Source organism: Panulirus ornatus, chromosome 10, assembly GCF_036320965.1.
Source record: "Panulirus ornatus isolate Po-2019 chromosome 10, ASM3632096v1, whole genome shotgun sequence".
Taxonomy (NCBI): domain Eukaryota; kingdom Metazoa; phylum Arthropoda; class Malacostraca; order Decapoda; family Palinuridae; genus Panulirus; species Panulirus ornatus.
The window spans coordinates 32,894,399-32,919,494 of NC_092233.1; the positions used below are offsets into that span (position 1 = coordinate 32,894,399).

The following is a 25,096-nucleotide window of genomic DNA, read 5'->3' on the forward strand; positions in this document are numbered from 1 at the left end:
GCACCGCGTGTGACCTGGCAGGGTCATTACCTCGCCATTGCGTGTCACTTGGCAGGATCATTACTTTGCAACTGCGTGTCACCTGGCAGGATCATTACCTTACCACTGCGTGTCATCTATCAGGACCATTACCTCACCACCGTGTCACATGGAAGGATCATTACCTCCACCGTGTCACCTGGCAGGATCATTACCTCACCATTGCCTGTCACTTGGCAGGATCATTACCTCACCACTGTATGTCACATGGCAGGATTCTTACCTCACAATTTCGTATCACCTGGCAGGATCATTACCTCACCACCATGTCACCTGGTAGTGTCATACCTCAACACTGCGTGTCACCTGCCATGATCATTACCTCACCACCGTTTCACCTGGCAGGGTCATACCTCACCACTGCGTGTCACCTGGCAAGGTCATACCTCACCACTGCGTGTCACTTGGTAGGGTCATACTTCACCACTGCGTATTACCTGGCAGAATCATTACCTTGCCACCGTGTCTCCGGGCAGGATCATTACCTCACCATTCTGTGTCGCCCGGTAGGATCAATACTTCACCTCCGTGTCACCTGGCAAGGTCATACCTCACCACTGCGTGTCACCTGGCAGGATCATTTTCTCATCATTGTTTGTCACTTAGCAGGACCACTGCTTCACCACTGCTTATCACCTGGCAGTGTCCTTATCTCACCACTGAGTGTCACCTGGCAGGTTCATTACCTTACCACTGCGTGTCACTTGGCAGGATCATTAGCTCAAACCCGTGTCACCTGGCAAGATCATTACCTTACCACTGCGTGTCACTTGGCAGGATCATTAGCTCAAACCCGTGTCACCTGGCAGGATCATTACCTCACCAACGTGTCACCTGGCAGGATCATTACCTTGCCACCGTGTCATTTGGCAGGATCATTACCTCAGAATTGCGTGTCATCTGATAGGATCATTACCTCAGCACTGCGTGTCGTCTGGCGGGGTCATACCTCACCACTGCGTGTCACTTGGCAGGATCATTAGGTCACTAGCGTGTCACTTAGAAGGATCATTGCCTCACCATTGCGTGTCACCTTGCCGGATCATTACCTCACCACTGCATGTCACCTGGCAATATCATTCCCTCCACTGCGCGTCTCTTGACAGAATCATTACCTCACCACTGTGTCACCTGGCAGGATCATTACCTCACCACTGCGTGTCACCTGGCAGTGTCATACTTCAACACCGTGTCACCTGTCAGGATCATTACCTCCACCGTTTCACCTGGCAGGATCATTATCTTACCTTAGCATGTCACCTTGTAGGATCAAAACTTCACCACTGCGTGTCACCTGGTAGGGTCGTACCTCACCACTGCGTGTCACCTCCCAGGATTATTATCTTGCCACTGTGTCTCCGGGCAAGATCATTACCTCACCATTCTGTGTCACCTAGTGTCACCTGCGTGTCAACTGGCAGGATTTTTACCTCATCACTGCGTGTCACTTGGCAGGATCATTCCCTCACCATCGCGTGTTACTTGGCAGGATCATTACCTCACCACCGTGTCACCTGGCAGGATCATAACCTCACCACTGCGTGTCACCTGGTAGGGTCATTACCTCACCATTGCGTGTCACCTGGTTGGATCATTAGCCCGACACTGCGTGTCACCTGGCAGGACCATTACCTCACCATTGCATGTCACCAGTCTGGATCATTACCTCACTACTGCGTGTCATTTGGTAGGCTCATTACCTCACCATCATGGTACCTCGCGGGATCATTACCTCCCTACTATATGTTCCCTGGCAGGATCATTACCTCACCACCGTGTCACCTGGCAAGATCATTACCTCACCACTATATGTCCCCTGGCAGGATCATTACCTCACCACCGTGTCACCTGACAGGATCATTACCTAACCACTGTATGTCCCCTGGCAGGATCATTACCTCACCACCGTGTTACCTGGCAGGATCATTACCTCCACGGTGTCACTTGGAAGGATCATTACCTCACCACTGCATGTTACTTGGCAGGATCTTTACTTCCACTGTGTTACGTGGTAGAATCATTATCTTATCCCTGAATGTCACCTCCACTGTGTTACCTGGTAGGATCATCACCATACAACTGAATGTCACCTGGCAGTATCATTACCTCCAAGGTGTCACCTGGTAGGATCATTACATCCTATGGTGTCACCTAGTAGGATCATTACCTCCAGATGTCACTTGACAGGATCATTACTTCACCACGGTGTCACCTGGCAGGATCCTTACCTCACCATGGTGTCACTTGGTAGGATTATTACCTCACCACTGTGTCACTTGGCAGGATCATTACCTTACTACCGCTTGTCACATGGGTTCATTTCCTAACCACTGCTTATCACTTGGCGGGATCATTACCTCACCATTGCATGTTACCTGCCAGGATCATTACCTCGCCACTGCTTCTCAACAAGCAGAATCATTACCTCTGTAGTGCGTGTCACCTGGCAGGGTCATCATCACGTCATCACTATATATCACCTGGTAGGGTCATGACTCGTGTGTTCCGGCAGGGGATCGTGGCTGACCTGTTCCCTGGTGTGGTGTTGCCTGAGCCGGACTACACGTACCTTCACCGTGCCATCCGGGAGGTGTGTGCCGGAGCCGGCCTCCGGGCCAACACATACTTCATGGACAAGGTGCAGCAGGTGTACGAGACGATGAGGGTGCGTCACGGCTTCATGCTCATTGGCAACCCTATCGGTGGCAAGACGGTCGCCCTCAGGACCCTCTCCAAGGCCCTGGCCATCATGAATGAACGGGTGAGGCGGGGTTGTGGAATGTCTCAAGTTTCTGTATAAGATTTCTCTCTCAGGCAGCTTCTTGGAAAACTGTAATGGGGTCTTGATGTTAGTGTACCACTGCCTCTCTTCTTTGATATTAAGAAATTAAAGAGCAACAGACCACTGGGTCCTTTCGAGGCCTTTTGTGATAGAAGAGATCTAAAACTCATCGATCAATGTGGTAAGAGAACAAAGACATAAACATCTCGCATAGAAAAATGCTTTCCACTTTTAATGTAATTGAGGAGGCGGAAATAATGTCATTTGTGGATTTGAGGTAAAATATTGATCAAATATATTGATAAACGTAGCATGGTATTGTTTTGAAATAATTTATTTGTGTACATCAACACTTAACCTCATGACAGCAGTATACTTCCAGGAGCTTCATAACTCGAGCTTCCTACAACACTTGAAGACCCGCCTCCCTCCCATTATATCTACTGTCCCTCAGTACCCAGACCATCCGGCCCTCCTTCCTCACCTCACCTATCCAGGATCCTCACCACCCACTCGACCCTCCACCTGCATTACTATCACCTTGCTCCACCAGGGTGAGGGGGAGAACCGTGTACAAATGTGTGTGATCAACCCGAAGGCGGTGACGGTGGGTCAGCTTTACGGCCAGTTCGACCCCACCTCCCACGAGTGGTCCGATGGGGTCCTCGCTGTCAACTTCCGCAAGTTCGCTGTGTCGTCCTCTCCTGACAGGTACTTGTACTTGACGGAGCAATGATTTCACAGTTAGTCTGATGGTTGAAGTCTCTATCATGATGTGATGCAGGACAGTTACCTCATTGACTCTGACATCCTCTCACCCGCAAGCCCAGATCCTCTACCTCGGGAATATCAACGTTCACCATAGGGAATGGTTGAATTCCTCCCATACGGATGGTGGAGGGATTGAAGCCCTTGCGTTCTCCATTCTGAATGATTTCGAGCAAATTATCTCCCACCTTACCCTTATTCCTGGCCGCTGTGACCACTCTCCTAATATTTTGGATTTGTTTTTCACCTTTTGTCCATTCCGCTGTAAATACACAGTGTCATAGCCAATTGGTTCATTTGATCACATTCTCATTGATGTATCTATTCTAACAGCAGCCCTTTTAAGCGTAATTACTGCACCTCAACAAAGCTGACTTGACTTAAACGTAACTGTGGGACTGCTTTCAACTACTTTGATTAGTAACTCATTCCATGTGATAATCCTGTTGAAGAAAAAGTGCTTCGCTTAATTCGAGGTAAAAAGTTAGCTCAGGAGTCTGTATCCATTGCTATGAGTGATGTCACACGAGTCTATCTTTAAGAATCTCGTAGATCGACATTATCGAAGCCTTTAATAATTCTGAATAACTGTATCTGGTCACCTCTCTAATTGCCCTTCAAAGCTACGTCAATTTATTTCATTTGGTCGGCTTTCATTAGGGTTGTTCTTCAGATGGAGGATCACTTTGGTAACCCGCTTTTGTACTTCTCCCGTTCTGTATATGTCTTTCCTCGAGTAGGTTGACCAAAACCTTACATGATATTCAAGATGAGGACGCACCAGTGGGTTGTAAAGAGCGAGGATATTTTCCCTAGACTTAAACTCGAAAACCCTTCCAGTGAATCCAAGAATTTTGTTGGCCGTGTTTACTGCTTTTGTGCACTGTTTACTTGGCTTTAGGTCACCAGAAATGACTACACTGAAGTCAATTTCTCATTTAACCTTAGAAGCTCAACAGAATTCACTTTATACTGTAGCTTGCATTTCCGTTTTTACCACCGATTTGTAAAACTTTGCACTTTTTTATCAATATTGAAATTCATTTGCCAACGTGGAGCTGGTCCATCATTTTGTCTGTGTCACTGTAAAGCTGTGGACGTCTGACGTAGATTAGTTCCCAACTTGTTATCGTTCGCGAATCTCAATACCTTACGATGTAGCCCGTTATCAATGTCATTATTGTATGTAAGAGAAGCGGTCACAAGAGTGATCCCCGTGGCACACCACTTGACACAGGTAACCATTCTTGGGCTTGGCTTGACCATGAATCACTGTTTACGGCCGGTGAGCCAGCACATTGAAGTACTTCCCCATCTATACCATGTGACTCAACCTTGGTGGTAATCTTTGATGTGGAACTTTGTCGAATGATTTTTGAAAATCTAAATAGATGACGTCGTCTGCTTTACTTTATTATACATGTTCATTGTTTCATTAAAGAAATCAAACAGATGTGTTAGACATGAATAAGTTCGTCCACAATCATGCTGAGAATCGTTTATTAAGTGGTGGTTCTCCGAATGGTTTACGATTTTATCCGCAATGGTTTCCATTAACTTACAATCTGCAGACATAAAGCTATTGGACGATGATTTGAACATGGGTGTTACAATGACAAATTTTCATTCCCTTGGAAACTTTCCTGGAGTGAATGATTTGCTAAAAGACGCAGCCAAGGGTTTAGCTGTCTCATTTTTTGCCTCAGTGTCCTCGGATAAAGATTATCTGGACATGCCGTTTTATTTACTTTAGTTATTGCTAATAGTATATCTTGTGTCAAAATGTTGCAAAACGTTTTTCTCACCTAGTAATGGAAATGGATTCGGGGCATTAATTTTTATCTTCGACTATAACTATAAATAAAAATAAAAAATTTATTATTTTTGTCATGGCATCGTAGTCATGAATCAAGTCACCCCGCTCAGGTTAGGGACGATTATGATTCACAAGATCTTCCACACTGATTCCTGCAGCTTAGCTTGGGAGACGAGTCAGTTTTTGTTGCTGATGATACCGCTAGTGGCAGATACGAGTGACAGACTGTAGAACTTGGTTTCCAAGTTTGGGAGAGTGTGTGAAAGGAAGTTTGAGGGTAAATGTGAATAGCAATGTTATTAAGTTTAGCTGTAGAGAGAGAAAGGTTGGTCGGGTCTTGAATTTGAATGGAGGAAACCAGGAGGAAGTGAAGTGATTTAGAAACCTGGGAGTGGACATGACAGTGAATGGAACCATGGGACCTGACTCTGGCAGAGTCAGTAGAGAGGTTTGTAGCCTGGGTTAGTCTGTCTTTAAACAGCTAGATGATAGTGAGATGAAATCTGGCGAGGGGAGCGGTGAATTAAGCCTTTTTTTATGTATGATGAGGTGAAGGTCTAGTGAGGAGTGTGGAGAATATTCATACCCAGGTCTCTCACAGTATCTCATTACCTAGCATGCATGTACTCGCGTTGAATTTCATCAGACCAACTTTGGCGGTCGTCTAGGTCTCGTTGTAGGTTGATGTAGTCTTTTTATTTTGATTTTCTCCGCCAATATGTTCAGGTAAGAGTCCAATCATTCCATCGAGTTATAAACAGATAGAGAAGACCATTGGTCCCAGAACAGTACCCTGCAGCATGCCAGTGGTGGCCTCAACCCATTTCGTAAAGTTTCCCCTGACCTGCGTTCTTTGTTCCTTTCCTTTTAAGATAATCATTTATCCACTGAAGTTGTCTCTCCTTTTTTCATACCTCAAGATCCAGCCTCTGTATCTTTCTTCTGTATAGTACAGTGTCAAATCCTTTTTGATAGTCCAGATACTGACAATCCATCCAGGCTTGCCTTTTGTCTAAAATGGAACTTACTCTGTGATAGAAATGAAAGAGGTTCGCACACACGAAGCCATGCGGCTCACCATTCATGGTCATCTGGGGTCACATGCACTGTGTTCATGGTCATCTGGGGTCACATGCACTGTGTTCATGGTCATCTGGGGTCACATGCACTGTGTTCATGGTCATCTGGGGTCACATGCACTGTGTTCATGGTCATCTGGGGTCACATGCACTGTGTTCATGGTCATCTGGGGTCACATGCACTGTGTTCATGGTCATCTGGGGTCACATGCACTGTGTTCATGGTCATCTGGGGTCACATGCACTGTGTTCATGGTCATCTGGGGTCACATGCACTGTGTTCATGGTCATCTGGGGTCACATGCACTGTGTTCATGGTCATCTGGGGTCACATGCACTGTGTTCATGGTCATCTGGGGTCACATGCACTGTGTTCATGGTCATCTGGGGTCACATACACTGTGTTCATGGTCATCTGGGGTCACATGCACTGTGTTCATGGTCATCTGGGGTCACATGCACTGTGTTCATGGTCATCTGGGGTCACATGCACTGTGTTCATGGTCATCTGGGGTCACATGCACTGTGTTCATGGTCATCTGGGGTCACATGCACTGTGTTCATGGTCATCTGGGGTCACATGCACTGTGTTCATGGTCATCTGGGGTCACATGCACTGTGTTCATGGTCATCTGGGGTCACATGCACTGTGTTCATGGTCATCTGGGGTCACATGCACTGTGTTCATGGTCATCTGGGGTCACATGCACTGTGTTCATGGTCATCTGGGGTCACATGCACTGTGTTCATGGTCATCTGGGGTCACATGCACTGTGTTCATGGTCATCTGGGGTCACATACACTGTGTTCATGGTCATCTGGGGTCACATGCACTGTGTTCATGGTCATCTGGGGTCACATGCACTGTGTTCATGGTCATCTGGGGTCACATGCACTGTGTTCATGGTCATCTGGGGTCACATGCACTGTGTTCATGGTCATCTGGGGTCACATGCACTGTGTTCATGGTCATCTGGGGTCACATGCACTGTGTTCATGGTCATCTGGGGTCACATGCACTGTGTTCATGGTCATCTGGGGTCACATGCACTGTGTTCATGGTCATCTGGGGTCACATGCACTGTGTTCATGGTCATCTGGGGTCACATGCACTGTGTTCATGGTCATCTGGGGTCACATGCACTGTGTTCATGGTCATCTGGGGTCACATGCACTGTGTTCATGGTCATCTGGGGTCACATGCACTGTGTTCATGGTCATCTGGGGTCACATGCACTGTGTTCATGGTCATCTGGGGTCACATGCACTGTGTTCATGGTCATCTGGGGTCACATGCACTGTGTTCATGGTCATCTGGGGTCACATGCACTGTGTTCATGGTCATCTGGGGTCACATGCACTGTGTTCATGGTCATCTGGGGTCACATGCACTGTGTTCATGGTCATCTGGGGTCACATGCACTGTGTTCATGGTCATCTGGGGTCACATGCACTGTGTTCATGGTCATCTGGGGTCACATACACTGTGTTCATGGTCATCTGGGGTCACATGCACTGTGTTCATGGTCATCTGGGGTCACATGCACTGTGTTCATGGTCATCTGGGGTCACATGCACTGTGTTCATGGTCATCTGGGGTCACATGCACTGTGTTCATGGTCATCTGGGGTCACATGCACTGTGTTCATGGTCATCTGGGGTCACATGCACTGTGTTCATGGTCATCTGGGGTCACATGCACTGTGTTCATGGTCATCTGGGGTCACATGCACTGTGTTCATGGTCATCTGGGGTCACATGCACTGTGTTCATGGTCATCTGGGGTCACATGCACTGTGTTCATGGTCATCTGGGGTCACATGCACTGTGTTCATGGTCATCTGGGGTCACATACACTGTGTTCATGGTCATCTGGGGTCACATGCACTGTGTTCATGGTCATCTGGGGTCACATGCACTGTGTTCATGGTCATCTGGGGTCACATGCACTGTGTTCATGGTCATCTGGGGTCACATGCACTGTGTTCATGGTCATCTGGGGTCACATGCACTGTGTTCATGGTCATCTGGGGTCACATGCACTGTGTTCATGGTCATCTGGGGTCACATGCACTGTGTTCATGGTCATCTGGGGTCACATGCACTGTGTTCATGGTCATCTGGGGTCACATGCACTGTGTTCATGGTCATCTGGGGTCACATGCACTGTGTTCATGGTCATCTGGGGTCACATGCACTGTGTTCATGGTCATCTGGGGTCACATGCACTGTGTTCATGGTCATCTGGGGTCACATGCACTGTGTTCATGGTCATCTGGGGTCACATGCACTGTGTTCATGGTCATCTGGGGTCACATGCACTGTGTTCATGGTCATCTGGGGTCACATGCACTGTGTTCATGGTCATCTGGGGTCACATGCACTGTGTTCATGGTCATCTGGGGTCACATGCACTGTGTTCATGGTCATCTGGGGTCACATGCACTGTGTTCATGGTCATCTGGGGTCACATGCACTGTGTTCATGGTCATCTGGGGTCACATGCACTGTGTTCATGGTCATCTGGGGTCACATGCACTGTGTTCATGGTCATCTGGGGTCACATGCACTGTGTTCATGGTCATCTGGGGTCACATGCACTGTGTTCATGGTCATCTGGGGTCACATGCACTGTGTTCATGGTCATCTGGGGTCACATGCACTGTGTTCATGGTCATCTGGGGTCACATGCACTGTGTTCATGGTCATCTGGGGTCACATGCACTGTGTTCATGGTCATCTGGGGTCACATGCACTGTGTTCATGGTCATCTGGGGTCACATGCACTGTGTTCATGGTCATCTGGGGTCACATGCACTGTGTTCATGGTCATCTGGGGTCACATGCACTGTGTTCATGGTCATCTGGGGTCACATGCACTGTGTTCATGGTCATCTGGGGTCACATGCACTGTGTTCATGGTCATCTGGGGTCACATGCACTGTGTTCATGGTCATCTGGGGTCACATGCACTGTGTTCATGGTCATCTGGGGTCACATGCACTGTGTTCATGGTCATCTGGGGTCACATGCACTGTGTTCATGGTCATCTGGGGTCACATGCACTGTGTTCATGGTCATCTGGGGTCACATGCACTGTGTTCATGGTCATCTGGGGTCACATGCACTGTGTTCATGGTCATCTGGGGTCACATGCACTGTGTTCATGGTCATCTGGGGTCACATGCACTGTGTTCATGGTCATCTGGGGTCACATGCACTGTGTTCATGGTCATCTGGGGTCACATGCACTGTGTTCATGGTCATCTGGGGTCACATGCACTGTGTTCATGGTCATCTGGGGTCACATGCACTGTGTTCATGGTCATCTGGGGTCACATGCACTGTGTTCATGGTCATCTGGGGTCACATACACTGTGTTCATGGTCATCTGGGGTCACATGCACTGTGTTCATGGTCATCTGGGGTCACATGCACTGTGTTCATGGTCATCTGGGGTCACATGCACTGTGTTCATGGTCATCTGGGGTCACATGCACTGTGTTCATGGTCATCTGGGGTCACATGCACTGTGTTCATGGTCATCTGGGGTCACATGCACTGTGTTCATGGTCATCTGGGGTCACATGCACTGTGTTCATGGTCATCTGGGGTCACATGCACTGTGTTCATGGTCATCTGGGGTCACATGCACTGTGTTCATGGTCATCTGGGGTCACATGCACTGTGTTCATGGTCATCTGGGGTCACATGCACTGTGTTCATGGTCATCTGGGGTCACATGCACTGTGTTCATGGTCATCTGGGGTCACATGCACTGTGTTCATGGTCATCTGGGGTCACATGCACTGTGTTCATGGTCATCTGGGGTCACATGCACTGTGTTCATGGTCATCTGGGGTCACATGCACTGTGTTCATGGTCATCTGGGGTCACATGCACTGTGTTCATGGTCATCTGGGGTCACATGCACTGTGTTCATGGTCATCTGGGGTCACATGCACTGTGTTCATGGTCATCTGGGGTCACATGCACTGTGTTCATGGTCATCTGGGGTCACATACACTGTGTTCATGGTCCTCTGAGGTCACATACACCGTCCATGGTCCTCTGGGGTCACATAAACCGTCTTCGTGCTCCTCTAGGGTCACAGTTGCTGTTCCTAATTCGGGCACAACGAGGTTTAAACACAGGCAGTCCCGGGATCTCGAGAGTTTCCCGGGTCCCAACATACGTCTCCTGTGGTGAAAGATTGATTGAAATAAATGGAACATTAGGCAGAAAATCGTATTTCATGAGACATGTTATATTGGCATAGAAACCGTAAAATACAATTGCACATGAATTGTCATTAATTAATTTGAAACGAATTTCCTCTGTGAGAAAAAAAAACGATCATGTTGAGATGTTGCCTCTGACTTATCCAATTACTGACTGATTCCTCTGACTTATCCAAATACTGACTGATTCCTCTGGCTTATCCAAATACTGACTGATTCCTATGACTTATCCAATTACTAACTGATTCCTATGACTTATCCAATTACTGACTGATTCCTCTGACTTGTCCAGTTAGTAAATTCTCTATCGTAAGTAAAAATCAACAAACGCTGGGAATTCCCCGAGCTTGGGGATATATTTTCCTGGAACAGATTTGTCAGTTTTCCAGCTGGGATCTTGGGATTGTGCGTGATGACTCATCGTGTTAAGACGGGTCTCCTGGTTCGTGGGTTGTGGGTCTTATGGTTCGTGGGTTGTGGGTCTTCTGGTTCGTGGGTTATGGGTCTCCTGGTTCGTGGGTTGTGGGTCTTATGGTTCGTGGGTTGTGGGTCTTCTGGTTCGTGGGTTGTGGGTCTTCTGGTTCGTGGGTTGTGGGTCGTCTGGTTCGTGGGTTGTGGGTCTTCTGGTTCGTGGGTTGTTGGTCGTCTGGTTCGTGGGTTGTGGGTCTTCTGGTTCGTGGGTTATGGGTCTTCTGGTTCGTGGGTTGTGGGTCTTCTGGTTCGTGGGTTGTGGGTCTTCTGGTTCGTGGGTTGTGGGTCTTCTGGTTCGTGGGTTGTTGGTCGTCTGGTTCGTGGGTTGTTGGGTCTTCTGGTTCGTGGGTTGTGGGTCTTCTGGTTCGTGGGTTGTGGGTCTTCTGGTTCGTGGGTTGTGGTCTTCTGGTTCGTGGGTTGTTGGTCGTCTGGTTCGTGGGTTGTTGGTCGTCTGGTTCGTGGGTTGTGGGTCGTCTGGTTCGTGGGTTGTTGGTCGTCTGGTTCGTGGGTTGTGGGTCGTCTGGTTCGTGGGTTGTGGGTCGTCTGGTTCGTGGGTTGTGGGTCTTCTGGTTCGTGGGTTGTTGGTCGTCTGGTTCGTGGGTTGTGGGTCGTCTGGTTCGTGGGTTGTGGGGCGTGGGTCGTCTGGTTCGTGGGTTGTGGGTCGTCTGGTTCGTGGGTTGTTGGTCGTCTGGTTCGTGGGTTGTTGGTCGTCTGGTTCGTGGGTTGTGGGTCGTCTGGTTCGTGGGTTGTGGGTCGTCTGGTTCGTGGGTTGTGGGTCGTCTGGTTCGTGGGTTGTGGGTCGTCTGGTTCGTGGGTTGTTGGTCGTCTGGTTCGTGGGTTGTGGGTCGTCTGGTTCGTGGGTTGTGGGTCGTCTGGTTCGTGGTTGTTGGTCGTCTGGTTCGTGGGTTGTGGGTCGTCTGGTTCGTGGGTTGTGGGTCGTCTGGTTCGTGGGTTGTGGGTCGTCTGGTTCGTGGGTTGTGGGTCGTCTGGTTCGTGGGTTGTGGGTCGTCTGGTTCGTGGGTTGTTGTGGTCGTCTGGTTCGTGGGTTGTGGGTCGTCTGGTTCGTGGGTTGTTGGTCGTCTGGTTCGTGGGTTGTGGGTCGTCTGGTTCGTGGGTTGTTGGTCGTCTGGTTCGTGGGTTGTGGGTCGTCTGGTTCGTGGGTTGTGGGTCGTCTGGTTCGTGGGTTGTGGGTCGTCTGGTTCGTGGGTTGTTGGTCGTCTGGTTCGTGGGTTGTGGGTCGTCTGGTTCGTGGGTTGTTGGTCGTCTGGTTCGTGGGTTGTGGGTCGTCTGGTTCGTGGGTTGTGGGTCTTCTGGTTCGTGGGTTGTGGTCGTCTGGTTCGTGGGTTGTGGGTCGTCTGGTTCGTGGGTTGTGGGTCGTCTGGTTCGTGGGTTGTGGGTCTTCTGGTTCGTGGGTTGTGGGTCGTCTGGTTCGTGGGTTGTGGGTCGTCTGGTTCGTGGGTTGTGGGTCGTCTGGTTCGTGGGTTGTGGGTCTTCTGGTTCGTGGGTTGTGGGTCTTCTGGTTCGTGGGTTGTGGGTCGTCTGGTTCGTGGGTTGTGGGTCTTCTGGTTCGTGGGTTGTGGGCTCTGGTTCGTGGGTTGTGGGTCGTCTGGTTCGTGGGTTGTTGGTCGTCTGGTTCGTGGGTTGTGGGTGTTCTGGTTCGTGGGTTGTGGGTCGTCTTGTTCGTGGGTTGTGGGTCGTCTGGTTGGTGGGTTGTGGGTCGTCTGGTTGGTGGGTTGTGGGTCGTCTGGTTGGTGGGTTGTGGGTCGTCTGGTTCGTGGGTTGTGGGTCGTCTGGTTCGTGGGTTGTGGGTCGTCTGGTTCGTGGGTTGTGGGTCGTCTGGTTCGTGGGTTGTTGGTCGTCTGGTTCGTGGGTTGTGGGTTGCCTGGTTCGTGGGTTGTGGGTCGTCTGGTTCGTGGGTTGTGGGTCGTCTGGTTCGTGGGTTGTGGGTCGTCTGGTTCGTGGGTTGTGGGTCGTCTGGTTCGTGGGTTGTGGGTCGTCTGGTTGGTGGGTTGTGGGTCGTCTGGTTGGTGGGTTGTGGGTCGTCTGGTTCGTGGGTTGTTGGTCGTCTGGTTCGTGGGTTGTTGGTCGTCTGGTTCGTGGGTTGTGGGTCGTCTGGTTGGTGGGTTGTGGGTCGTCTGGTTCGTGGGTTGTGGGTCGTCTGGTTGGTGGGTTGTGTCACATAGAGCAGGTTCAGGTGTTGTACCATCAAGCGTCTGATCAGTGAAGCATTAGTGTACCTCAGTTTACCAGGTGTAGAAGCTCACGTCTCTTGCTGGTAAGTGTTGTTTGCACCGCAGCTTCTGATTCTTGCTTCAATATATTCGCTAAGTATATCAGGGAGGTCGTGTGGTTATCTTCGTTGTATATGAAGCATTTGTTATATTGTTCAGGTATGAGTATGTGAAGATATGGATACGTGTAGGCAACACATTGGGGTCTCATAGTGTTACAGGAATCGCAAATTGGTAGGCATAGTATACCATTTTAGCATCACTGTATAGTTAGGTAGTTATAACGCCCATTACTGTCACTATTATCATATAGTTAGAACATGTAGTGTGTTGGTGTTTACATACCATCATTATGGTATGTCTCTCGTGTCGTAGGAAATGGATCGTGCTGGACGGGCCGGTGGACAGTGTGTGGATCGAGAACATCAACTCTGTGCTGGACGACAACAAGAAGCTGTGCCTCATGTCTGGTGAGATCATCTGCCTCTCCTCCACCACCAACATCGTCTTCGAGGTCCACCACCTGGAGAACGCCTCGCCTGCCACGGTATTACCCTACTGACCTCTCGTCTTCCTTATTAACCATGCTGACATATGGATGTAATCATTGATCTGTATTGCAGTGTTTTATTTATAGTTTTGACTGCCAACTGTGTACACATGTTTGGTGTAAACACGTCGATACTTGGTTATCTGCTCTGTTGATCAGTAAGACTGACTATGATATAGTAAACTTGTCTTGAAAATGTATATTTACTTCGAAGCGAAATGTGTGTAGTAATCTCAGGGATATTGACATATGTCCATCTTGATGACATATCATGACATCATGTCAGGTGTCGAGGTGTGGTATGGTATACATGGAGCCCCTGGCGTTAGGTTGGCGCCCTCTGGTGGAGACCTGGCTGGCCAAACTCCCGCAGACACTGACGGAGCAGCACCGGGCCGTCCTCACCGCTCTCTTCCATCGCTTCGTGCCTCCGCTGCTGTGCTTCGTCAGGAAGCACCTGCTGTGGTTCAAGCTGGAGCGAAGCGAGTCGTACGTGCAGAAGGGCGTGTCTCCCACCACAGACCTGAACCTGGTGCGCAGCCTCATGAACATCTTCGACTGTTTCCTGGACGAATTCACCGACCCGGCCTACACCAAACACCATCCAGAGTCCGACATACGGGCGCACCTCGAGGTTGGCAGCACACGACCAGGCTGTGTGTGTGTGTGTGTGGGGGGGGGGGGGGGTCTTGTTGGATATGCAGAGAGAGAGTAAGAGGGGGGGGGGGGTGGGGGAGGATAGACAGCGTCCATATGTGTTGCACGTAACATTATCATGCCCGAATGAATATTCCAGATACGTTGTCATTTGGTTTCGTTAATAGAATGACACTGTGGAAAGGTTGAGAACTGCCACTTGATATCCACTGACAACGAGGAGCAACCACATTAATGTGAGACTTCATTACTGTTGTCAGACATTATCATAGTGTAACGTAACCTGTTGTGGGGAAGGAGAATTCTAGCGATGTTTCACACCACGATGTGTTGACCAGGGCTGTGTGGGAGGTGGTGCTGCCCACCGGTGCTACGTGTTGTAGAAGGCTGAGTAGGTCTGGTGTGTCAGTAGCTGGATGTTGTGGTCCGTAGTGAGGAGAGGAAGATTGTGGGTCCACAATGAGGAGAGAAAAATTGTAAGTCTGATATGAGGAGAAGGTTGTGGGCCCACAGTGAGGAGAGAAAGGTTGTAGGTCCATGGTATGGAGAGGAAGATTGTGAGTCCATAGTGAGGAAAGATTTTGGGTCCATAGTGAAGAGAGGAAGATTGTGGATCCATATTGAAGAGATTATGGGTCCATAGTGAAGAGAGGAAGATTGTGGGTCTATGGCGATGAGAGGAAGATTGTGGGTCCATAGTGAGAGGAAGTTTGTGGGTCCATAGTGAGGAGAGGAAAATTGTGGGTCCATGGTGAGGAGAGGAAAATTGTGGGTCCATGGTGAGGAGAGGAAGATTGTGGGTCCATGGTGAGGAGAGGAAGATTGTGGGTCCGTGGTGAGGAGAGGAAGATTGTGGGTCCATGGTGAGGAGAGGAAGATAGTGAGGATGGGGATATTGTGGGTGTGTGGTGAGGAGAGGAAGATAGTAAGGAGAAAAGTGGGATGTCGTCCTTAGTGAGGGTTAAGGAGGATCAGTTCCCATTTGTCCTGCCTCACCCCCTGCCCCTTCCTGTGGTGGGAGTCGTTCTGAAAAGGAGGAAGTGGTACTGCAGGTCATAGGTCGGGGCAGTAACGTGGTGTTCAGGTTGGCTGACGTGTATGAAGGTCGACCATACTATCATGTGTGACTCTCTCTCTCTCTCTCTCTCCGCAGAGCATCTTCTCTTCTCGGCCATCTGGTCCCTGGGCGGCCCGCTGGACGAGCCCTCCAGAGCCAAGTTCGACGTCCTCCTGCGGGAACTGATCGCGGGAGACCCCAGCCACAAGTCCATTAACCAGTGAGACACGTTTGGTATTCATGTCTCGGGTTCTTGCTGCTGGAGTTTTACTGTTCCCATGTAGCTCTCTCTCTCTCTCTCTCTCTCTCTCTCTCTCTCTCTCTCTCTCTCTCTCTCTCTCTCTCTCTCTCTCTCTCTCTCTCTCTTCTCTTCTCTTCTCTCTCTCCACTTTTTGGTTTCCATATCATAGAGAAGTAAACAATTGCTTCGTGAATGCATGGTTAGTACTTATCGCGAAACTTTTTCTCTTGTGCCTCAAATAATGCTTTATTACATGTTGTATATTTGATTTGACTGTAATTATCATGAACTTGCATAAGTTTACTACATGTTTTTACAAGGAAATCCATTGTTGTGGTACTGAAGACTGTGTCGGACGTTACATATATCATCACACATAATACATGATGATCAGGAAATTGTTGATGGTTTCCAGTCACCAGACAGTTTGATGACAAGATTCACCAAGCTGGTACACCTCGCACGCAGACAATAACATTTTGTAGACAGTACTGTTCATTCCCTTGATCTCAGAATTAGGATCACATTCTAACGAAAATTTTGATCATTACTGTGTGGCCGTTAGCAACTCAAGGGTGGGCCGTTTTGATAACTGTTTCTTTCCCTACACGTCGAAGCTTTGAACCTCTTTACCTTCTCATGTCTTTCCCAATGACCACAACCTGGCATGTTTTAAAACACAGCTCTTCACTTCCTACAAAATTCGTAAATACATTCCTTTGGCTCTTCTTTTTCCCTTCCATGATTCTCTATTTCAGTTAAGACTTTTGTCCATGACTGGAACTTCCAGCATTGAAAATACTACGCACACAGACACACACACACACACACACACACACACACACACCCTTTGCTGTAGAGATCCTGGCTCCCACTGGATGAGAGCGAGCAACCATGTAGCGGCCACGAGGCCAGGCTTGTGTAGTGACTGGTATGGAGACTAACACGGCGGTGTGTGTGTGTGTGTGTGGCAGGTACGGGCTGTCCGAGGTGCCGCCGCCTCCCCATGACTACCAGCTGCCCATCCCTGACGAGGACACCGTCTTCCACTACAAGTTTGTCAAAGAGGTCAGTCCCGTAACCCTTGATTCACTGCCGTAATACATAATATTCATGATCGTCGACATCTGAGGACGTATTACCAGTGTTGCTGACTCACTCCTGCTGGTGCCGTAGGGTCGTGGTTACTGGCAGAAGTGGAGTGAGGATCTGGTGAACGCGGCTTCCATTCCACGAGACGTGGCGCCCCACCAGATCCTCGTGCCCACCGTCACCACCGTCCGCATCGCCGCCCTACTCAACCTCCTCCTGTCACAGGGCAAGCCGCTGCTCCTCGTAGGTCCCACAGCCACCGGCAAATCTGTATACGTCTCAGTGAGTGACATGAAGTTGTGTACGCTACTGTTTTGTTTTCTTGAAATTTATTTTTCTTGCTTGTTTGTTGCTTTCCGCGTTAGCGAGGTGGCCCCACGACAGACGAAGAAACCATTAATTCGCTCACATCCACTCTCTAGCTATCATATGTACCAAAACCAGAGTCCCCTATCCATTGATCGCTTCATTTGCCCTGATTCAGTCCATTGACAACACGTTGTCCCTTGAGTACCAATTAACTTCATCCCGTGCAAGCTTCACACCCTCATGCATGTTCATGCCCCAGTAACTCGGTGTTCTTCACTTCATCATTGCACCTCGTCCTTAGTCGACACCCTCCTTATTGTTTTATCCACTTATGAATTATGTATACCTTTACCTCATCTCTCCCTACTCATCCTTCATATTATTTCCAGACCATTTCAGGCCACCCTGCTCAGATCTCTCGAACGTACACCACTTACTACCACTTTTCTCTCACAGTGTCATTCGCTGCTTGATCAACCTTCCTCATACCACATATTGTACAAAGGCATTTCATGTCCATCACATCCACCCTCTTCACTGATAGTGCATCAAGTGCCCACTATTTCCATCCATACAGAACTGTCAGAACTACTATCCCATCAAACATACCCGTCTCTACCCTCGCAGACACTGGTCTCTTTATACTGTACAATGCATCCAAGACCTTTGCCCCTCATCCTCCCAGTGGTTCTCTTCAGCTTCCATTGCTCCCTCCGCTGCTATATCCACTCCCAGGTGCCTGAAACACTTCACTTCCTCTAAGTTTCCTCCATTTAGACTCGTCCAAACCAAAGTCTATCTCTCTCTCTCCTGCTAAACTTTATACTTTACTTTTATTTACATCTACACAACTTCCTTCGCTCTCACACACTCCTCCAACGCAGACACCAGCTTCTGCACTCTCTCATTTGAGCCTAACACCAGAGCAGAGTCGTACAATAACGGCAAATAACTCACCCATCTGGCCCCCTTACCACCCGAACATACTGCATTTACCTCCCCGACCACCCCATCCACGGACATGATGACATCATACACCCTTGACGCAGACTAACATTCACTTGGACGCTCTCATCATTTCTCTTTCTACTTGCAAACTTGCATTTACTCTTGATGAAAACTCTTCACTACTTCTGGTAACTTTCCTCCTTCATAATATATTTGTAGCACCTTATGCAAAGTATCTCTGTTAACTCTATCATAATATTTCTCCTGATTCATATATGCCACGTACAAATAATTTTCTTTCTCTAAGTATTTCTCACACACGTTCTTCAAAGCAAATACCTGATCCACACATCCACTCCTGAACCCACATTGTTCCTTCCCAGTCTGATGCTCTGTACATACCTTCACCTCCTCAGTTATCACTCTCCCACACGACTTACCAGGTACGTTCAGCAAACCTGTGCATCCGTAGTTTGAACACTCACATTTGTTCCCCGTTCCTTTATACTTTGGTGTATATAGGCATTTCATCAGTCTTCACTCACTTTACCATAGGCCATGCATATGCTGAAAATCTTAACTAACATCCACAACACCGTTCCCACCCTTTCTTGTGAAAATCAACTCAAGTTCTATCTACTCCAGCCGATTTGCTGCTCTTCATCTTACGTAAGGTTTTCACCACCTCTTGTCTTTTCATCAAACCATTTATTATGATTCTCACTTTATTTACCTCGCCGACCCAAACACCCAACATCTGTAATCCTGTTATGCAGCACATTCAGTCGTCCTTCAAAATACTCAATTTCCTCCACCTCCTTTTTTGCTTGTAAAAACAAACCCAAACTAGAACTATCAGGGGTAAGTGAACATTTGATAACATTTGCTTTGTGACATCCAGTCTATGTGTCATGCTTTGTGAAAAGTTTATTCCTTGATTTACGTGAAGGTAAGCAAGGTAAAGTTAGATGTAGTTAGGCTGCGTGTGCTGCATGATTTACGTGAAGGTAAGCAAGGTAAAGTTAGATGTAGTTAGGCTGCGTGTGCTGCATGATTTACGTGAAGGTGAGCAAGGTAAAGTTAGATGTAGTTAGGCTGCGTGTGCTGCATGATTTACGTGAAGGTAAGCAAGGTAAAGTTAGATGTAGTTAGGCTGCGTGTGCTGCATGATTTACGTGAAGGTAAGCAAGGTAAAGTTAGATGTAGTTAGGCTGCGTGTGCTGCATGATCGATACTTGGCAAAGCTACGCGTCGTACATGGTTGGCTGGTAGCGGTATGGTGTACACGCTGGAGGTAAAGCATCACTCATAATGTAACTGCTGAATTTCAGAGGGCAGCACCGTGATTGTCCAGTAATGATATTATCTTTTTCAAGATGTAACCAACGGAATGATATCATTCAACGGAAAATGTAAACAGCTTCCTCTTTGTGCTATATTACTTGTTTGTTTTTGTGTACATGACGTGCTGTCTTACAGACTCTTCCTGTTCCTACAGAACTACCAACTTTTCTGTGTTGTATGATATTCACAGGTAATGCAAGACATCCAACCCTGAGGACATTTTCTATATCTGATTTTTCCTGTATGTTACATGCGTCATAGACCTCAGAGTTCCTTTTAAGCAAGACCGGCTTCTCCCCTTGTAGGACTTCCTGCGCAACAAGCTCAAGAGCGACGTGTATAAGCCTATGTTCGTGAGCTTCTCGGCTCACACCACCACCACCCATGTCCAGGACCTCATCATGAGCGGCCTGGATAAGCGAAAGAAAGGTACGTTGCTCCAGCCAGCACTGCCTCCCACCTACATAATGTCTTTTCATAGCTGAGAGATGACCTATGTTCATTTACCTCTTTACACTGTACGCGTTCGGGAGGGAGTTTTACACTGGTGGGGCACCATTTCTTTGAATACCTTCACTATCATACAGCTTCTTAAATTAATGTGTACTGTCTGCATGAACCGTGTTCTCGGTCATCACATTCCGTTCATCTTCTACTCGTGTACTGTAAAAGTACTTCTTTTTTAACGTGTCTTGTTTGATTTTATGTGATGTCATCTGGTAGTGTGTGTGTGTGTCTGTGTGTGTGTGTGTGTTACGGGGACAGATTTTACACTCGTGTTGCTCCGTCTTTTAACCTGATATATATATATATATATATATATATATATATATATATATATATATATATATATATATATATATGTATATATATATATTTTCTTTCTTTCAAACTATCCGCCCTTTCCCGCATTAGCGAGGTAGCGTTAAGAACAGAGGACTGGGCCTTTGTGGAATATCCTCACCTGGCCCCCCTCTGTTCCTTCTTTTGGAAAATTAAAAAAAGAAAAAAAAAAAGGAGAGGGGAGGATTTCCAGCCTCCAGCTCCCTCCCCTTTTAGTCGCCTTCTACGACACGCAGGGAATACATGGGAAGTATTCTTCATCCCCTATATATATATATATATATATATATATATATATATATATATATATATATATATATATATATGTATATATATATATATATATATATATATATATATATATATATGCCTCTCTCTTCTCTTTCAATAATACTCTTACTTCTTCATCCCACCACTCACTACCCTTTCTAATCAACCCACCTCCCACTCTTCTCATGCCACAAGCATCTTTTGCGCAATCCATCACTGATTCCCTAAATACATCCCATTTTGCAGGGAAAAAATGCAATTGAGTGGGAGATGTATAAAAGAAAGAGACAGGAGGTCAAGAGAAAGGTGCAAGAGGTGAAAAAAAGGGCAAATGAGAGTTGGGGTGAGAGAGTATCATTAAATTTTAGGGAGAATAAAAAGATGTTCTGAAAGGAGGTAAATAAAGTGCGTAAGACAAGGGAGCAAATGGGAACTTCAGTGAAGGGCGCAAATGGGGAGGTGATAACAAGTAGTGGTGATGTGAGAAGGAGATGGAGTGAGTATTTTGAAGGTTTGTTGAATGTGTTTGATGATAGAGTAGCAGATATAGGGTGTTTTGGTCGAGGTGGTGTGCAAAGTGAGAGGGTTAGGGAAAATGATTTGTTAAACAGAGAAGAGGTAGTAAAAGCTTTGCGGAAGATGAAAGCCGGCAAGGCAGCAGGTTTGGATGGTATTGCAGTGGAATTTATTAAAAAAGGGGGTGACTGTATTGTTGACTGGTTGGTAAGGTTATTTAATGTATGTATGACTCATGGTGAGGTGCCTGAGGATTGGCGGAATGCGTGCATAGTGCCATTGTACAAAGGCAAAGGGGATAAGAGTGAGTGCTCAAATTACAGAGGTATAAGTTTGTTGAGTATTCCTGGTAAATTATATGGGAGGGTATTGATTGAGAGGGTGAAGGCATGTACAGAGCATCAGATTGGGGAAGAGCAGTGTGGTTTCAGAAGTGGTAGAGGATGTGTGGATCAGGTGTTTGCTTTGAAGAATGTATGTGAGAAATACTTAGAAAAGCAAATGGATTTGTATGTAGCATTTATGGATCTGGAGAAGGCATATGATAGAGTTCATAGAGATGCTCTGTGGAAGGTATTAAGAATATATGGTGTGGGAGGAAAGTTGTTAGAAGCAGTGAAAAGTTTTTATCGAGGATGTATGGCATGTGTACGTGTAGGAAGAGAGGAAAGTGATTGGTTCTCAGTGAATGTAGGTTTGCGGCAGGGGTGTGTGATGTCTCCATGGTTGTTTAATTTGTTTATGGATGGGGTTGTTAGGGAGGTAAATGCAAGAGTTTTGGAAAGAGGGGCAAGTATGAAGTCTGTTGGGAATGAGAGAGCTTGGGAAGTGAGTCAGTTGTTGTTCGCTGATGATACAGCGCTGGTGGCTGATTCATGTGAGAAACTGCAGAAGCTGGTGACTGAGTTTGGTAAAGTGTGTAGAAGAAGAAAGTTAAGAGTAAATGTGAATAAGAGCAAGGTTATTAGGTACAGTAGGGTTGAGGGTCAAGTCAATTGGGAGGTAAGTTTCAATGGAGAAAAACTGGAGGAAGTGAAGTGTTTTAGATATCTGGGAGTGGATCTGGCAGCGGATGGAACCATGGAAGCGGAAGTGGATCATAGGGTGGGGGAGGGGGCGAAAATTCTGGGGGCCTTGAAGAATGTGTGGAAGTCGAGAACATTATCTCGGAAAGCAAAAATGGGTATGTTTGAAGGAATAGTGGTTCCAACAATGTTGTATGGTTGCGAGGCGTGGGCTATGGATAGAGTTGTGCGCAGGAGGATGGATGTGCTGGAAATGAGATGTTTGAGGACAATGTGTGGTGTGAGGTGGTTTGATCGAGTGAGTAACGTAAGGGTAAGAGAGATGTGTGGAAATAAAAAGAGCGTGGTTGAGAGAGCAGAAGAGGGTGTTTTGAAGTGGTTTGGGCACATGGAGAGAATGAGTGAGGAAAGATTGACCAAGAGGATATATGTGTCGGAGGTGGAGGAACGAGGAGAAGTGGGAGACCAAATTGGAGGTGGAAAGATGGAGTGTAAAAGATTTTGTGTGATCGGGGCCTGAACATGCAGGAGGGTGAAAGGAGGGCAAGGAATAGAGTGAATTGGATCGATGTGGTATACCGGGGTTGACGTGCTGTCAGTTGATTGAATCAGGGCATGTGAAGCGTCTGGGGTAAACCATGGAAAGCTGTATAGGTATGTATATTTGCGTGTGTGGACGTATGTATATACATGTGTATGGGGGGGGTTGGGCCATTTCTTTCGTCTGTTTCCTTGCGCTACCTCGCAAACGCGGGAGACAGCGACAAAGTATAATAAAAAAAAAAAAATAATATATATATATATATATATATATATGTATATATATATATATATATATATATATATATATATATATATATATATATATATATATATATATTTTTTTTTTTTTTTTTTTTTTTTGCCGCTGTCTCCCGCGTTTGCGAGGTAGCGCAAGGAAACAGACGAATGAAATGGCCCAACCCATCCCCATACACATGTATATACATACGTCCACACACGCAAATATACATACCTACACAGCTTTCCATGGTTTACCCCAGACGTTTCACATGCCCTGATTCAATCCACTGACAGCACGTCAACCCCGGTATACCACATCGCTCCAATTCACTCTATTCCTTGCCCTCCTTTCACCCTCCTGCATGTTCAGGCCCCGATCACACAAAATCTTTTACACTCCATCTTTCCACCTCCAATTTGGTCTCCCACTTCTCCTCGTTCCTCCACCTCCGACACATATATCCTCTTGGTCAATCTTTCCTCACTCATTCTCTCCATGTGCCCAAACCATTTCAAAACACCCTCTTCTTCTCTCTCAACCACGCTCTTTTTATTTCCACACATCTCTCTTACCCTTACGTTACTTACTCGATCAAACCACCTCACACCACACATTGTCCTCAAACATCTCATTTCCAGCACATCCACCTTCCTGCGCACAACGCTATCCATAGCCCACGCCTCGCAACCATACAACATTGTTGGAACCACTATTCCTTCAAACATACCCATTTTTGCTTTCCGAGATAATGTTCTCGACTTCCAAACATTCTTCAAGGCTCCCAGAATATTCGCCCCCTCCCCCACCCTATGATCCACTTCCGCTTCCATGGTTCCATCCGCTGCCAGATCCACTCCCAGATATCTAAAACACTTTACTTCCTCCAGTTTTTCTCCATTCAAACTTACCTCCCAATTGACTTGACCCTCAACCCTACTGTACCTAATAACCTTGCTCTTATTCACATTTACTCTTAACTTTCTTCTTTCACACACTTTACCAAACTCAGTCACCAGCTTCTGCAGTTTCTCACATGAATCAGCCACCAGCGCTGTATCATCAGCGAACAACAACTGACTCACTTCCCAAGCTCTCTCATCCCCAACAGACTTCATACTTGCCCCTCTTTCCAAAACTCTTGCATTCACCTCCCTAACAACCCCATCCATAAACAAATTAATCAACCATGCAGACATCACACACCCCTGCCGCAAACCTACATTCACTGAGAACCAATCACTTTCCTCTCTTCCTACATGTACACATGCCTTACATCCTCGAAAAAAAACTTTTCACTGCTTCTAACAACTTGCCTCCCACACCATATATTCTTAATACCTTCCACAGAGCATCTCTATCAACTCAATCATATGCCTTCTCCAGATCCATAAATGCTACATACAAATCCATTTGCTTTTCTAAGTATATATATATATATATATATATATATATATATATATATATATATGGGTGGGGGGAGGGGGCGAAAATCCTGGGAGCCTTGAAGAATGTGTGGAAGTCGAGAACATTATCTCGGAAAGCAAAAATGGGTATGTTTGAAGGAATAGTGGTTCCAACAATGTTGTATGGTTGCGAGGCGTGGGCTATGGATAGCGTTGTGCGCAGGAAGGTGGATGTGCTGGAAATGAGATGTTTGAGGACAATGTGTGGTGTGAGGTGGTTTGATCGAGTAAGTAATGTAAGGGTAAGAGAGATGTGTGGAAATAAAAAGAGCGTGGTTGAGAGAGAAGAAGAGGGTGTTTTGAAATGGTTTGGGCACATGGAGAGAATGAGTGAGGAAAGATTGACCAAGAGGATATATGTGTCAGAGGTGGAGGGAACGAGAAGTGGGAGACCATATTGGAGGTGGAAAGATGGAGTGAAAAAGATTTTGTGTGATCGGGGCCTGAACATGCAGGAGGGTGAAAGGAGGGCAAGGAATAGAGTGAATTGGATCGATGTGGTATACCGGGGTTGACGTGCTGTCAGTGGATTGAATCAGGGCATGTGAAGCGTCTGGGGTAAACCATGGA

At 47.1% G+C, this 25,096-nt stretch overlaps 1 protein-coding gene across 1 annotated transcript in view; it reads left to right on the forward strand.

Annotated features, from left to right (window-relative positions):
• The window catches only part of LOC139750623 (dynein axonemal heavy chain 7-like), a 298,921-nt gene that overhangs the window by 140,421 nt on the left and 133,404 nt on the right, over positions 1-25,096 (forward strand). The window contains 8 exon segments of the mRNA XM_071665298.1: positions 2,552-2,800; positions 3,375-3,532; positions 13,803-13,974; positions 14,264-14,633; positions 15,719-15,911; positions 16,907-17,000; positions 17,109-17,306; positions 19,931-20,054. Of these exon segments, the coding sequence (XP_071521399.1) occupies positions 2,552-2,800; positions 3,375-3,532; positions 13,803-13,974; positions 14,264-14,633; positions 15,719-15,911; positions 16,907-17,000; positions 17,109-17,306; positions 19,931-20,054 (1,558 nt within the window).